A 15,460-nucleotide genomic window follows, 5' to 3' on the forward strand; every position below is an offset into this window, starting at 1 on the left:
AATTCCCACTTTGTCACGCAGAGCCAAGGCACTGGGGACAGGGAGCAGTAAATAGACAGTACCCCATACAGCAGAAGTATCTGGGCCAGGGTGCTGTGCATGGGGAGCAGTGGACAGTACACACCCAGCAGCTGTACCAGGTGAGGGGGCAGGGAGCTGCTGATGGTTTCTTCCCCCTCTCAATAGCCCAGAGACATGGGAATCACCAGACTGGATGAGACCCCACCCATCCAACCCTGGCTCCCAATGTGAGATGAGCCATGGCTGCTTTGGAGGAATGTGCAAGTCACAGGTGCCAACTCTTAGCACCCACCAGCAGCCCCCCATCAATACCTCTCCCTCCCCCCAGTGCCTCCTGCCCGCTGGTGGGCCCCGCCAATCAGCACCTACCCCTCCCTCCCTGCGCCTACCGCCTGCTGCGGATCTGCTGGAGTGGAGGGGGTGGAGCGAAGGTGCAGAGCGCTCAGGGGAGGGGGCGGAACTGAGCGGAGAAAAGGAGGGACGGGAAGAGGCGGGGCAGAGCGGGAATGGGAAGAAGCAGGGTGGGGGTGGGGCATTGGGGGAAGGGGTAGAGTGGGGTCGGGGCCTGGAGCACCCCCCAGCAGATTAGAAACTCGGCACCTATGATGCAAGTTCCACACAGTGAGCAGCACTGGGCTTGCATGCCCCAGGTAGAATGGTCATGGCAAACCCACAGAGTAGTTAACTACATACATTAAATACTCCTGCAGGAAAGTTGCAATATAACACTGCTTTAGTACTTACAACTCAAAATGATAACCCACAAGAACCCCAAAACAGAAAGAGAGAAAGCAGGCTGCTCCCTCAGAGAGACACAACTCCCCCTCTCCCACTAATATAGGCTGCCTGGCTGCAGACTGTCTGCTGCCAGGCCGCAACTGCATGTTTCCCTACAGAGCCCCCAAGCAGGACCAGGAACCCCTGAGATTTGAAGTGACTGCCTACAATTTTAACAGTCCTCAATATACCATCTCAGGGAAGCCTCCTGGTCACTACAGAGGCAGGCTTTTGCCCTGATGAGAGGGGTTTCATATCCTGTCTGCCTCGCCCTCCCCCTTCTCTCATGGCTCCTCCTTAGTGTTTGGGCTCCCTCCTTGTGGGGCCTGATGGAGCCCTTACACATACACACACACACCCCTTGCTGGCAGAAGATACTAGGGTGACCAGGTGTCCAGTTTTCAACTGGAACACCCGGACAAAAAGGGACCCTGGTGGCTCTGGTCAGCACTGCCGACCGGGCCATTAAAAGTCTGGCTGGCGATGGTGCGGCACTAAGGCAGGCTAGTCCCTACCTGGCCTGGCTAGCACCGTGCTGCACCCCGGAAGCAGCCAGCAAGTCTGGTTTCTAGGTGGGAGGCCACTGGGCTCTGCACACTGCTCCCGCCCCAAGCACCGGTTCCACACTGCCATTGGCCAGGAACCAGCCAATGGGAGCTGGGCGTGAGGGCGGTGCCTGTGGGTGATAGTGGCACGTGGAGCCTCCTGGCCCCCTACCTAGGACCCAGATCAGTTGGCTGCTTCTGGAGAGTGCGCAGTGTGGTGCCAGGCCCAGAGCAGCCAGGCAGCCTACCTTAGCCCCCGCACGGCGCCGCTGACTGGGAGCCGCCCCCGCTGAGCCGCTAACTGCCCGAGGTAAGCCCATGATCCAATCCCGAGCCCCAACTCTCTGCCCCAGCCCTGAGCCCCCCACAAACCCGGAGCACTCTCCTGGATCCCAAACCCCTCATCCCCAGCCCCACCCCAGAGCCACCACCCCCAGCCCAACGCCCTCACCCCCTCCAGCACCCCAACTCCCTGCCCCAGTCCTGAGCCCCCTCCCACACCCTGAACCCCTCATTTCTGGTCCCAAACAGAGCCCACACCCCCAGTTAGAGCCCTTACCACCTCCCGCACCCCAACCCCCTGCCCTAGCCCAGTGAAAGTGAGTGAGGGTGGGGGAGAGTGAGTCACTGAGGGAGGGGGAATGTAGTGAGCGTGGGTGGGGCCTCAAGAAAGGGGCAGGGCCTCAGGGCAGGGGTGGGGCTAGGGTGTTCGATTTTGTGCGACTAGAAAGTTGGCAACCCTAAAAGATACCTCTGGCTGGGAGGGGTTGGCTCCAGCCTACCTTGCCTGTGCCTCCTCTCTGAGCTGATGGATTTTGCTGTCCAGGTGCTGGTATGAACCCCCAGGGGGTGCTGCTAGGGAGAGTGAGTTACACACAGAGGGAAAGGGGCTGAGCTGAGAGGAGCTGTGTGATGCCCTTTGCCTTGTCCACAAAGGCCAGCCACCCTTCGCTCACTTCGACCCAAAGGAAACCCTCACATCTCTAAAAAACAAGCTCCTTCTCTGACCTCCCCCTGCACTGGAGACTGACAGCCTCCTGCCGCTGTGTCCAGAGGTCCCCACCTTGCACCCCGATGCCAGCCAACACCCTCCACACCTGTTTTTCAAAGCAGTTTTCTGAAGATAACCCCCCCTCAGCAGGAACTGGTCATCATCCACAGGCCCCCATTCAGTGGGGGAGGGGGAGGAGGTGGCTAATAGCTATCTTTCTAATGTTTAACTGCCAAACACTATATAGACTTTTACAGATCAGCTGATGTCCAGCACATCCAGGCCTCATTTTAAATCCCTTCTTATCCATTTACCCTCGCCATGATATACAAATGTTACGCTTCAGACCCAATCCCATAACTCTCCAAATCCTTTTATTTAGTATTATATATTCTAGCTCTGTGTAGTCTCATTCTCAGTAGAAATCCTTCTTTCAGTTTTTCTATGTTCTTGGCCTCAGTGAGTTCCTGTGGCAGTGAGTTCCAGAGTCTAATTATCTGATGAGGAAAAATGTATTTTCTCTTATCAGTTCTGAGTTTGCCACCTTTCAGTGTCAGTGAACATCCTTCACTCTTCTGTTAAGAGGCAAGGAAACTAGAATTCCCCAGTCTCCCTTCTCCAGACCAGTCACTATTTTATAAACTTTTCCCATGTCCCCGCTCTCAAGTAACAATCCCAATCTATTCAGTGTCTCCTCATAGCAGAGGTTTCGCAGACCCCTACTCACTCTTGTCACACTTCTCTGACCTCCTTGAATCCCTTGCTGGGATGATCAGTGCATCACAGTATCCAGGTGAGGCTGCACTACTGATTTATAGAATGGCGATAAACTATTCCCTTTATCATTCTCCATCTCATCCCTTATACGTGTCCTTTGCCTTTTTGGACTTTGGAAAGAGGTCTCACTTGGCCTGTCAATAATGATGCCCAGGTCTTTTCCATGAACTGTTACAGTTAATTTAGATCCCAGGGAGGTGTATGAGCAATTCAAACATTGCCCTCCGACGTCCATTACTTTGCATTTATCAACACTGAACTTCCCCTACCACCAGGTGGCCTGTTCACATGGCTTGGTTAGGTCCTTGTGAAGTTCCTCACACTCTGCTCTGGACAGTGAATGGGCAGCACAATGGCAGATGGGAGCAATAAGGGAATCGGGTAACCAGCTTACTGCACCAATGGCAGGAATTTTGGGAAAGTCACAGAGACCAGGGCAAATATCGTGGACAACCGGGGGGAAGCAAATGCATTGTAGTACTGATCTTCACAGAAGGAAGCAAGAGTCTATCCTGGAAATTAACACCTGAAAGTCTCACTCTTCCATCACCCCATATAAAATAATGGATGGAACACTGACAAGCATCACTAAACATCTAGAGGGGAATGGAATCATGAGCAGTAAGTTGCTTTGGGGAATAAATCTTGACACACACACAGCTGATTGTTTTTGTTGACATGCATTTTACAAAGGGAAAGGATGAAGACAAAGCAGAAGACATCAGCTATGGATTTTAGCAAAGAATTTGACATGGTGTCTCCTAAACCCTGTGCTTATAATTAATTCAAATTGGCTGGGGAATGAAAACTGCATCCAAGACAGAAAACTAGCTGCAGGGCCATAAACAAAGAGCAGTGTTAACCTCCCCAGTATCGCTGGGCACTGCCACGACCATTGCTAGACCTGCTCTCTTCCTAGAGTTGCTAATTTGGTTTGGATATATTCCTGGAGGTTTCATCATGTGACATGATCTTTAATTAAAGATTAATCTTTAATTCCTGGAGACTCCAAGTCAGTCCTGGAAGGTTGGCAACCCTATCGCTTCCTGGATCTTCACCAAGGCTCTAGGTGGATAATATGCAATGCAGATGATACTAAACTGGGAGGAACTGCTGGCACCTGAAGGACAGAGACATAATCCTAGAGATCTGCAGAAGCTGGACATATGGGAAGGACAAACTGGGATTCTGCTTGGGAAATACCAGGTCTGATGTCTGGGAAATATCCCAGACCCAGATAGTCAGTGGGAGGAAAACAACTGGGCAGCAGGAAAGGGTAGAAGAGCCTGAGTAGGGAGGGTGAATAGCAGCTCCCAGCATCACAGGGCTGCAAGAGGGTACTGTGAGTTTGGTCTGTATCCCCAGAGCAGGGAGGGGATGGGCCCTCTCTAGAGCACTCCAGGATATTGTTTCCATCCTGGACACCTCATGGCAAAGGTATTGACCAGCTGGATGGAGTTCAGAGAACAGTAGCAAAGATGCTAGAAGGATTCCTTTATATGAAAATACTAAGGAGCTAAACCTGATTATTTGGTGAAATGGTAATTAAGGATGTGTGTGTGCATACACACTAGCATGTATGTGTGTGCTCATCTGTACATGTGCTAGTGTCTGGGCATGTATATTACAGTGTGTGCATGAGTACGCATGTGTGTGAGATTACAGCTGACAGGCCTGTAGTGCACAAAAGGGAGCATGATTTAGGGGGTGTAAGTAGGAGCAATGGGATGGAATGAACAAAAGGAACCGTGAGCTTCATCGCCAGGAAAGCTCTGTGGTAGAGAGATGGATTAGGGCTGGGGAACTGTCTCCCAGGGAAGAGGGGAGTGAGCAAAGCCCTGGAAACATCCTGCATGGAAGGCTGCTGCCCTGGTCCCTGAGCTATTCTCTGGCTCTGATTCACTGGGGCTCTTTACCTTCCAGATGGGACGGCAGAGAGCCCAAGCACAGAAGGAAATATCCCTCATCCATCAGAATCATGCCCCCAGGGAATACCAGAACTTTATGTTCTGTTCTCCCTGCAGAGAAGAGAGAGTCCAACCCCCAGGAAGCTGTCGCTGGAGGATGGAGTTTGATTGCTGGCTGGTATGCCCATAGCTCAAGGCACTCTAGGGGCAAGGGGTTGGCATGCAGGATGGAGGGGCAGGCAGGCATTTAACTCCTTTGCAGCTGGGTGCAGCAATTCAGGAGAATGACTGCGTGCTCAAACCCTACGAGATAAAACCCTTGATCATCTGGCTAATGCAAACGAGAAGTGTGGAACCAGAATTGCTTTGTCAGAAATTAGATCTAAATGGTGAATAAAATAACAAGGAGCTGGGCTATTCCACCGGTAAAGTCTGAGGCCTTCCTTCTGCAGCCACATTAGGGCAGCAGCCATGAGTTAAAAAGCAGAAAGTCACATCCTCACATTCCATCTAAATGACATTAAATCAATGAAATATCAAGCTATTAAGAAGGCGCTCCTATATTAATAGTACCCACCATCACCAGATAAAGAAACAGATCTTAAGATGGTTAAAGAAAACTTTGTTTGATGGCATTCTGTCTGGCAAGAAATCACTTATCAACAGTTGTAATTGTGAAATCTATACTTCTTTATTGTTTTTGCCTTTATGGTCCTCACTTCTCTACTGTTTATCTGTATGGTCTCTGTCTGGTTCTTTGATTGTTTCTGTCTGTTGCATAACTCATTTTGCAAGATTTAAATCAGCTAAGGTGGTGGGGTATGATTGGGTAAAGAATTGTTTTGCAATATGTTAGGATTGGTCAAAGAATTATTTTGTAGCACTTTGTTTAAAATGATTGGTTAAGGTACAGCTAAGTAGGACTCAAGTTTAACTATATAAACTGGGGTACAAAAGCGAGTTCTTTGGACCCTAACTCCAGGACACAGGCCAAGATCAGAGCTGCCAGACCTAAACACCCTGCCGACCCTATTGGAGCGGCGAACAGCAGAGGCAAACAGCAGGAGTTTGCCTGGGAGTTCGCGTGGGGAGAGCGCACTGAGGCTTTCATCTGCAGGTTTCTCTGAGTAGTTCCTGCAACAGTTGAGGAAGCTCTTAAGAGGACGGTGATATGGAAGGTGAGCGATCAGCTGTTGTAACCTGCACAGGTTGTGCCATGTTTGTCTTTCTTCCACAGGACAGAAGCGACTTTGTCTGTACAAAGTGCAAGCTGGTCTCCATGTTGGAAGAGAAGGTTCGAGGGCTGGAGAAATGAGTGTCGACTCTGCGTTGCATAAGGGAAAATGAAGATTTCCTGGACAGACGTCAGGAAATGCTTCTACGGCCACAATGTTCTGAAGATTCAGAGCAGGCGCAGCAGGGACAGAAGGATTGTGAAGAGGTTTGGCAGCATGTGACCTCCAGAAGGAGAAAGAGGAGCGTCCATGCACCAGCAATGGAGATACAGGTGAGCAATCGTTTCCATGTTCTCTCTACAGGTACTAATGCGGAGAGTGGACTAGATGACCCATCTGAGGGAAGGGAGCAGAAGGAGACTCCACCAATTGGAAGGCAAAAGATGCACTGTCCTAGAGATGGGGGTTCCACGACCACCACTCCCAAGAGGAGGAGGAGGGTGGTGGTGGTCGGGGACTCCCTCCTCAGGGGGACTGAGTCATCTATCTGCCGCCCCGACCGGGAAAACAGAGAGGTCTGCTGCTTGCCAGGAGCTAGGATACACGATGTGACAGAGAGACTGCCGAGACTCATCAAGCCCTCGGATTGCTACCCCTTCCTGCTTCTCCACGTGGGCACCAATGATACTGCCAAGAATGACCTTGAGCAGATCACTGCAGACTACGTGGCTCTGGGAAGAAGGATAAAGGAGTTTGAGGCGCAAGTGGTGTTCTCATCCATCCTCCCTGTGCAAGGAAAAGGCCGGGGTAGAGACCGTCGAATCGTGGAAGTCAACGAATGGCTACGCAGGTGGTGTCGGAGAGAAGGCTTTGGATTCTTCGACCATGGGATGGTGTTCCAAGAAGAAGGAGTGCTAGGCAGAGACGGGCTCCACCTAACGAAGAGAGGGAAGAGCATCTTCGCCAGCAGGCTGGCTAACCTAGTGAGGAGGGCTTTAAACTAGGTTCACCGGGGGAAGGAGACCAAAGCCCTGAGGTAAGTGGGGAAATGGGATCCTGGGAGGAAGCACAAGCAGGAGAGCGCAAGAGGGGAGGACTCCTGTCTCATGCTGAGAAAGAGGGACGATCGAGGAGTTATCTTAAGTGCCTATACACAAATGCAAGAAGCCTGGGAAACAAGCAGGGAGAACTGGAAATCCTGGCACAGTCAGGGAACTATGATGTGATTGGAATAACAGAGACTTGGTGGGATAACTCACATGACTGGAGTACTGTCATGGATGGATATAAACTGTTCAGGAAGGACAGGCCGGGCAGAAAAGGTGGGGGAGTTGCGTTGTATGTAAGAGAGGAGTATGACTGCTCAGAGCTCCGGTATGAAACTGCAGAAAAACCTGAGAGTCTCTGGATAAAGTTGAGAAGTGTGAGCAACAAGGGTGATGTCGTGGTTGGAGTCTGCTATAGACCACCAGACCAGGGGTATGAGGTGGATGAGGCTTTCTTCTGGCAACTAGCAGAAGTTGCTAGATCGCAGGCCCTGGTTCTCATGGGAGACTTTAATCACCCTGATATCTGCTGGGAGAGCAATACAGCGGTGCACAGGCAATCCAGGAAATTTTTGGAAAGTGTAGGGGACAATTTCCTGGTGCAAGTGCTGGAGGAACCAACTAGAGGCAAAGCTTTTCTTGACCTGCTGCTCACAAACAGGGAAGAACTAGTAGGGGAAGCAAAAGTGGATGGGAACCTGGGAGGCAGTGACCATGAGATGGTCGAGTTCAGGATCCTGACACAAGGAAGAAAGGAGAGCAGCAGAATACGGACCCTGGACTTCAGAAAAGCAGTTCTCCCTCAGAGAACAGATGGGCAGGATCCCCTGGGAGAATAACATGAAGGGCAAAGGGGTCCAGGAGAGCTGGCTGTATTTTAAAGAATCCTTATTGAGGTTGCAGGAACAAACCATCCCGATGTGTAGAAAGAATAGTAAATATGGCAGGCGACCAGCTTGGCTAAACAGTGAAATCCTTGCTGATCTTAAACGCAAAAAAGAAGCTTACAAGAACTGGAAGATTGGACAAATGACCAGGGAGGAGTATAAAAATATTGCTCAGGCGTGCAGGAGTGAAATCAGGAAGGCCAAATCACACTTGGAGTTGCAGTTAGCAAGAGATGTTAAGAGTAACAAGAAGGGTTTCTTCAGGTATGTTAGCAACAAGAAGAAAATCAAGGAAAGTGTGGGCCCCTTACTGAATAAGGGAGGCAACCTAGTGACCGAGGATGTGGAAAAAGCTAATGTACTCAATGATTTTTTTGCCTCTGTCTTCACGCACAAGGTCAGCTCCCAGATTGCTGCACTGGGCAGTACAGCATGGGGAAAAGGTGACCAACCCTCTGTGGAGAAAGAAGTGGTTCGGGACTATTTAGAAAAACTGGACGTGCACAAGTCCATGGGGCCGGATGCGCTGCATCCAAGGGTGCTAAAGGAGTTGGCGGGTGAGATTGCAGAGCCTTTAGCCATTATTTTTGAAAACTCATGGCGATCGGGGGAGGTCCCAGATGACTGGAAAAAGGCTAATGTAGTGCCCATCTTTTAAAAAGGGAAGAAGGAGGATCCAGGGAACTACAGGCCAGTCAGCCTCACCTCAGTCCCTGGAAAAATCATGGAGCAGGTCCTCAAGGAATCAATTATGAAACATTTAGAGGAGAGAAAAGTGATCAGGAACAGTCAGCATGGATTCACGAAGGGGAAGTCGTGCCTGACTAACCTAATTGCCTTCTATGATGAGATAACTGGCTCTGTGGATGAGGGGAAAGCAGTGGATGTGTTATTCCTTGACTTTAGCAAAGCTTTTGATACGGTCTCCCACAGTATTCTTGCCGCCAAGTTAAAGAAGTATGGGCTGGATGAATGGACTGTAAGGTGGATAGAAAGCTGGCTAGATCGACGGGCTCAACGGGTAGTGATCAATGGCTCCATGTCTAGTTGGCAGCCGGTTTCAAGCGGAGTGCCCCAAGGGTCAGTCCTGGGGCCGGTTTTGTTTAATATCTTTATTAATGATCTGGAGGATGGTGTGGACTGCACTCTCAGCAAGTTTGCAGATGACACTAAACTAGGAGGCGTGGTAGATACACTAGAGGGTAGGGATCGGATACAGAGGGACCTAGACAAATTAGAGGACTGGGCCGAAAAAAACCTGATGAGGTTCAACAAGGACAAGTGCAGAGTCCTGCACTTAGGACGGTAGAATCCCATGCACTGCTACAGACTAGGGACCGAATGGCTAGGTAGCAGTTCTGCAGAAAAGGACCTAGGGGTCACAGTGGATGAGAAGCTGGATATGAGTCAACAGTGTGCTCTTGTTGCCAAGAAGGCTAACCCCATTTTGGGCTGTATAAGTAGGGGCATTGCCAGCAGATCAAGGAACGTGATCGTTCCCCTTTATTCGACATTGGTGAGGCCCCATCTGGAATACTGTGTCCAGTTTTGGGCCCCACACTACAAGAAGGATGTGGAAAAATTGGAAAGAGTCCAGCGGAGGGCAACAAAAATGATTAGGGGTCTGGAGCACATGACTTATGAGGAGAGGCTGAGGGAACTGGGATTGTTTAGTCTCCAGAAGAGAAGAATGAGGGGGGATTTGATAGCAGCCTTCAACTACCTGAAGGGGGGTTCCAAAGAGGATGGAGCTCGGCTGTTCTCAGTGGTGGCAGACGACAGAACAAGGAGCAATGGTCTCAAGTTGCAGTGGGGGAGGTCCAGGTTGGATATCAGGAAAAACTATTTCACTAGGAGGGTGGTGAAACACTGGAATGCGTTACCTAGGGAGGTGGTGGAGTCTCCTTCCTTGGAGGTTTTTAAGGCAGGCTTGACAAAGCCCTGGCTGGGATGATTTAGTTGGGGTTGGTCCTGCTTTGAGCAGGGGGTAGGACTAGATGACCTCTTGAGGTCCCTTCCAACTCTGATATTCTATGATTCTATGATTCTACTGTGCAGAAGCTAGAGGAGCTGCGCTGGCCAGCAGGAAAAGTTTGTCTGCCTTATTGGGAGTGGTGAGCATTCTATGCTTAGTGTGAGTATTCTGTTTTGGTAACTGTTAATAAATAGAGGTTAATAATATTACTATATTACTGTGTAAGGCTCTTTCACTGGTAAGAGGCCCCACAAACCCGCAGAAGAGTATGCCCTGAGCCCTAGAAACTGGGTATGGATAGATGCCTTTGACCCGGAGCCCTGGGAACTAGTTACAACCTGAGCCCTAGGAAATGGATATGGGTGGCCCTGAGCCCTAGGAACTGGGTAAGGGTGGGGGTGCCTAAATTAACAAGGTTATGCCTTGAGCCCACAAAAAGGTAAAGGTGGGGTGCCCTAGAATGTGCAGGTAACACCACCCATCACTCCCTTTTTGGGGTCTTCCAAAAAAAACTCTTTGGGGGAAAGTTGGCTACTCTGACACAACTGACTGAAATACAAAAATGGAGAAAGCTTCACCATCATGGCTGTCATCTCCACCATCTCCTGGAACCCCGAACCGTCATCATCCTAATCCTGAGAGGTGTCCTGACCAGACCAGGCTGGAGAGAGGGACCCAGATAATATCACCATCTCTACCACCTCTGGCTAAATCCCAAACTCCACCTGGGATATGAGATTTTGTCTCCCCTTTTCTTCCCTCCTCCCCCACCCCACATGTGTCCTTCTCCTTCTCTACCTTATTTCTTCCCTTTCCTAGCTTTCTCCTTTTACCTTCTGGCTAATGAGAGTGACTTAGATTGCCAAGACTGTATATTTTGCAACAATGCTGTAAGTCTCTGACCAGAAAAGTAGTTCAAAGCAATACCCTGAAAAGCTCGATGCTGGTACAAGTTTGCCAGGTCTTGTAGCAGCTGATGAGACCTCTGCTGGGCCTGTGTTTCTGCAGCAGTAAGATTGCAAGTGAGAATCAGCACCAGAGACAGAAGCAGCATTTTCTCTTTGCTGATCTTTTCTCTCCTCTCGTGTCTGTTTGTCTTGTTCTAGGAAATGAGATTGGACTTCAACAACAACAGCAACAATATGCGCTCCAGCCCACTCTTTTCCCCAAAAGAACAGTTATTACCGTATTTAGTGCCATCTAAGAGACTGTCAGACAAGGGGCTTTTCCTTATAGAGACTTCCCCCACTGAACAGAAAGGGAACAAGGGATACTGATACAATGAAAGCCTGACTTCACACTTTACAATGCAAAGGCTTTCACTGTTTTGCCTTCTTTTCTGTATCTTTAATAAAAGGTAAAAAGGATGTTTAATGGTTTGCTTGCCCTGGGACTTGTTTAACACTGTTTAATGTTTAATGTTTAATGCAGAGCTGCTCAGGGAGAACAGGAGGTTTAAATGCCAGCTCCTAAGCGACCAGAAGAGCTAGCAAAGTGTGAGATACAGAAAAGAAGGCAAAACAGTGAAAGCCTTTGCATTGTAAAGTATGGAGCCAGTTATTACCATCTTTAGCGCCATCTAAGAGACTGTCAGGCAAGGGGCTTCTTCCTTTCAGAGACTTCCCCCAGCTGAAGGCAAAGGGATCAATGGATGCCGATACAATGAAAGCCTGACTTCACTGACTTTCAACACCCATTTGTTCCTTGTTATTGCACTCCAAGCATGAGAAGAGTGCTAAACGACCCAAAAGGGGGTAGGGGGGTCATGAAGCGGTAAGTATAGTGTTTGGCAGCTCTCGGGGTCACGTCAGAAATACCTCTTGGCTGGAGGTTGTAGCTGCAACATCAAAACCTGTGAGGAGGGCCTGGGCGGCAAGATCAGAATCTTTTGGCGTTTCCTCAGGGGCTCATACGGTCTCTGAGGGTAGAATTGGGGGGACCTACAGCGTTGGGTGGGCAGTGGAATTTGTGCTTCGGGATGAGTATATATGCCGAGAGTGTCTCTGGAATCCTTGAGGATTTGCAGCGATTCAGCTGTCTTTTGGTTAAAACGATGGGATTCATCGAAAGGGAGGTCTTCAATAGCGCTCTGTACCTCCCTGAGGAAACCAGAGGAATGGAGCCAAGACTCCCTAAGCATAACTATGGCTGTAGCCATGGCCCTGGGGGAAATATCTGCTGCATCTACCACTGACTGGAGGGTTGTTCTGGCTAGCAGCTTCCCTTCCTCAATAAGCATCTGAAAATGAGCCCAATTGTGTTGTTGCAGGCTATCAGTAAATTCCTTGAATTTATTGTAATTCAAGAAGTCCTACGTGGCTAGTAATGTGTGATAATTCATGATCCTGACATGAAGGCTAGATGAGGAAAAAATCCACATTTGCCCTCCTTATCAGCTGGTGTATATCAAGGGTGCTGTTGTTTGGCTCATTCAGTCGCCACCTGGGCAACTAGGGAGTTTGGAGGAGGATGAGAACAAAAGGAATTCATACCCCTTGGCAGGAACAGAGTAACATTTTTCAGCCCCTTTGGGGCTAGCTATACATGTGGCAGGGGTGTGCTACGCTGTCTTGGCAGGCTCCAGAATAGTGTCATTAATTGGCAGTGCAATTCTGGCAAGGCTCAAAGTGTGGAGGATATCAAGCAACTTATGCTGACTATCCCGGATTTCTTCCAGGGGAATTTGGAGTTTCCCCGCGTTTCTCCACAACAGTTCCTGAAATTGCCAAAAGTCATCCAGAGGAGAAGGGGATGCTGCAGTCACCGCTTCGTCCAGAGATGAAGACAGAAATTTCGCCAGTTCCAGTGGCACCACCAGGACTAGACTAAGGGGTTCCTCCTCTACCAGCAGGTCCGAGCACCTGCTAGAAGGATCCCATGGGAGGAGGCAGGTGAAGGTTCCTCTCCCACTTCTGATTCATCGGAGGAGAAGGTGGACTCCAGTTTAAATGACAGCACTGTTAGAACCAGTGGAAGAGTGTAGATTACTGGAATGGATGGCAAGGGATCCCAAACCGGGGCATATCCCATGGTGGAGGAATAATCTCTCTAGAGGCGGAGAGGCCTGATGGATGGGGTGACTCTGGGTCTGGCAAGGCAAACACATGCTGGGGATTGGCTACGGTTCCGGATCTTCCCAGTGTCAGAAACTCCCTCTCTTTGCCTGCTATTGGTGCCAGTGCCATGGACTTTACCAGAATGGGAGGATCCCACATCTTGTGGGGGTGCCACTGATGATGGTACCTGTGGACCAGTGCTCGAAACTGCTGGCTCCATTGTTTGTGGGATTTCTTCTCGTGCCTATGGACTTAGCACAAGCTCTGTCCCCATGGCTCGGACTTTTAGAAGGAGCTTCCACTGTCTTTGATTTTGAGGAATACTTAGTCCTAAGCTTATGAGTATGCTTCCTTACCTCCCAACTAGTCCCCACCATGAAGTCCGTGGGGGTGGTTCCACACACACAGGATTCGGACGTAGTACTCCTTGCTGATTTAGGCCGATGTATCGGGGCGGGAGGGTTCCCTGGCCTGGGTCCGAATGAGGCCTCATGGCAAGCTCTATGAGGTGTTTCTGGAGACAGAGAGCCCGGCGTTCTTGAGTGTGGCTGGGGAAAGACTGGCAAATACTGCACCTGGACGTGATGTGAGCTTTCCCCTAAGCAGTAGAAGCAGTGTTGGTGTTTGTCGTTGTCCAAAAAGGAGTACGGGCAGGAGATGCAGAGTTTGAAGTCCGTAGTCCTGGGCATAGTCCGAAACTCACTCATGGGGGTGGGGGGAGAGGTTCTGGTGAAAAAAACAAGCCCCTCTGCCATCACTAAACTACAATATTACTACAAGAAACTGGTAAAACTACTAAAAAACTTAAAACTATGTACAATTATCTTATTTAAAAGTGTTTTAGAGACAAGGACATTGAAAGTTCCGATCCAGACCATGTGACGGTGAGGAGGAACTGGAGACGTGGTCAGCCTGCCCCGCCCTTTATCATCTTGGATGGAAGCAGAGGCGAGCCAGGGCTCATGAGCAGACCAATGGACACTACTTTCAAATTCTCTGACTTCAGGTGCATGGTGCGCATGCGTAACCCTCAATGGAATACAATAGGGATTATCATTTTAAGAAGAATGTAATTAAATTCAACATCTTTGTGCGTGGAGGGCGAATACAAAAGAAGTCCACCACAGTAGCATTTAACTTCAAAAAGGGGAGCTACACAAATATCAGAAAGCTAGTTAAATGGAAATTAAAAGGAGCTGCCACAAGAATGAAATGCCTGCAAGCTGCATGGAAACTTTCTAATAAAACTATAATGGAGACTCACATTAAATGTATACCCCAAATAAAAATAAATAAATGCCACCATGGCTAAACAACAGAGTAAAAGAGTCGGTTAGAGGCAAAACAGCATTCTTTAAAAATTGGAAGTCAAATCCTACTGAGGAAAATGGAAAGGAGCATAAACTCTGACAAGTCAAGTGGAAAACAATCACTAGGCAAGCCAAGAAAGAATTTGAAGAGCAACTAGCAAAAGACACAAAAACTAACAGAAATTTTTTTAAGTACATCAGAAGCAGGAAGCCCGTTGAACAATCAGTGGGGTCACTGAACAATCGAGGTGCAAAAGGAGCACTCAAGGAACACAAGCCCATTGCAGAGAAACTAAATGAATTTTTTGCATCAATCTTCACTGCAGAGGATGTGAAGGAGATTCCCACACTGGAGGCATTCTTTTTAGGTGACAGATGTGAGGAACTGTCCCAGATTGAGGTGTTGATAGAGGAAGTTTTGGAACAAATTGATAAATTAAACAGTAATAAGTCACCATGACCAGATCACTTCAGTCACTTCAGACCCAAGAGTTCTGAAGGAACTGAAATATGAAATTGCAGAACTACTAACTTTAGTATGAAACCTATCCCTTAAATCAGCCTCTGTATTAGATGACTGGAGGATAGCTAATGCAATGCTGATTTTTAAACAAGACTCCAGAGGTGAACCTGGCAATAAGCCGGGAAGCCTAACTTCAGTACCAGGAAAATTGGTTGAAACTGCAGTAGAGAACAACAGAGGGTCCTGTGGCACCTTTGAGACTAACAGAAGTATTGGGAGCATAAGCTTTCGTGGGTAAGAACCTCACTTCTTCAGATGCATCGTGGGTAAGAACCTCACTTCTTCAGATGCACTTCTTCAGATGCATTAGATGCATCTGAAGAAGTGAGGTTCCTACCCACGAAAGCTTATGCTCCCAATACTTCTGTTAATCTCAAAGGTGCCACAGGACCCTCTGTTGCAAAATAAACAGAGGCCTTTATTCCCATCCTGACAGAGCTATAGGTAACCAGGGAATAAATGGAATGCAG

The 15,460-nt window shown here is 48.9% G+C and overlaps 1 protein-coding gene across 5 annotated transcripts in view; it reads right to left on the bottom strand.

Annotated features, from left to right (window-relative positions):
* Positions 1-15,460, bottom strand: part of CADM3 (cell adhesion molecule 3) — a 116,154-nt gene that overhangs the window by 62,178 nt on the left and 38,516 nt on the right. For 2 of the 5 annotated variants that reach the window (XM_034756325.1, XM_034756324.1), the window contains exons 1-2: positions 13,514-13,883; positions 11,029-11,203 (exon numbers count right to left, since the gene is read on the bottom strand). The exons of 2 other annotated variants lie outside the window; for them this stretch is intronic. In XM_034756325.1, the coding sequence (XP_034612216.1) occupies positions 11,029-11,203; positions 13,514-13,864 (526 nt within the window). In that variant the 5' untranslated portion in view covers positions 13,865-13,883. Of the gene's footprint in view, positions 1-11,028; positions 11,204-12,593; positions 12,863-13,513; positions 13,884-15,460 lie in introns of those variants that run through there. One more of the 5 variants, XM_034756326.1, reaches the window with a different exon arrangement.

Source organism: Trachemys scripta, chromosome 24 (assembly GCF_013100865.1).
Source record: "Trachemys scripta elegans isolate TJP31775 chromosome 24, CAS_Tse_1.0, whole genome shotgun sequence".
Lineage (NCBI taxonomy): Eukaryota > Metazoa > Chordata > Testudines > Emydidae > Trachemys > Trachemys scripta.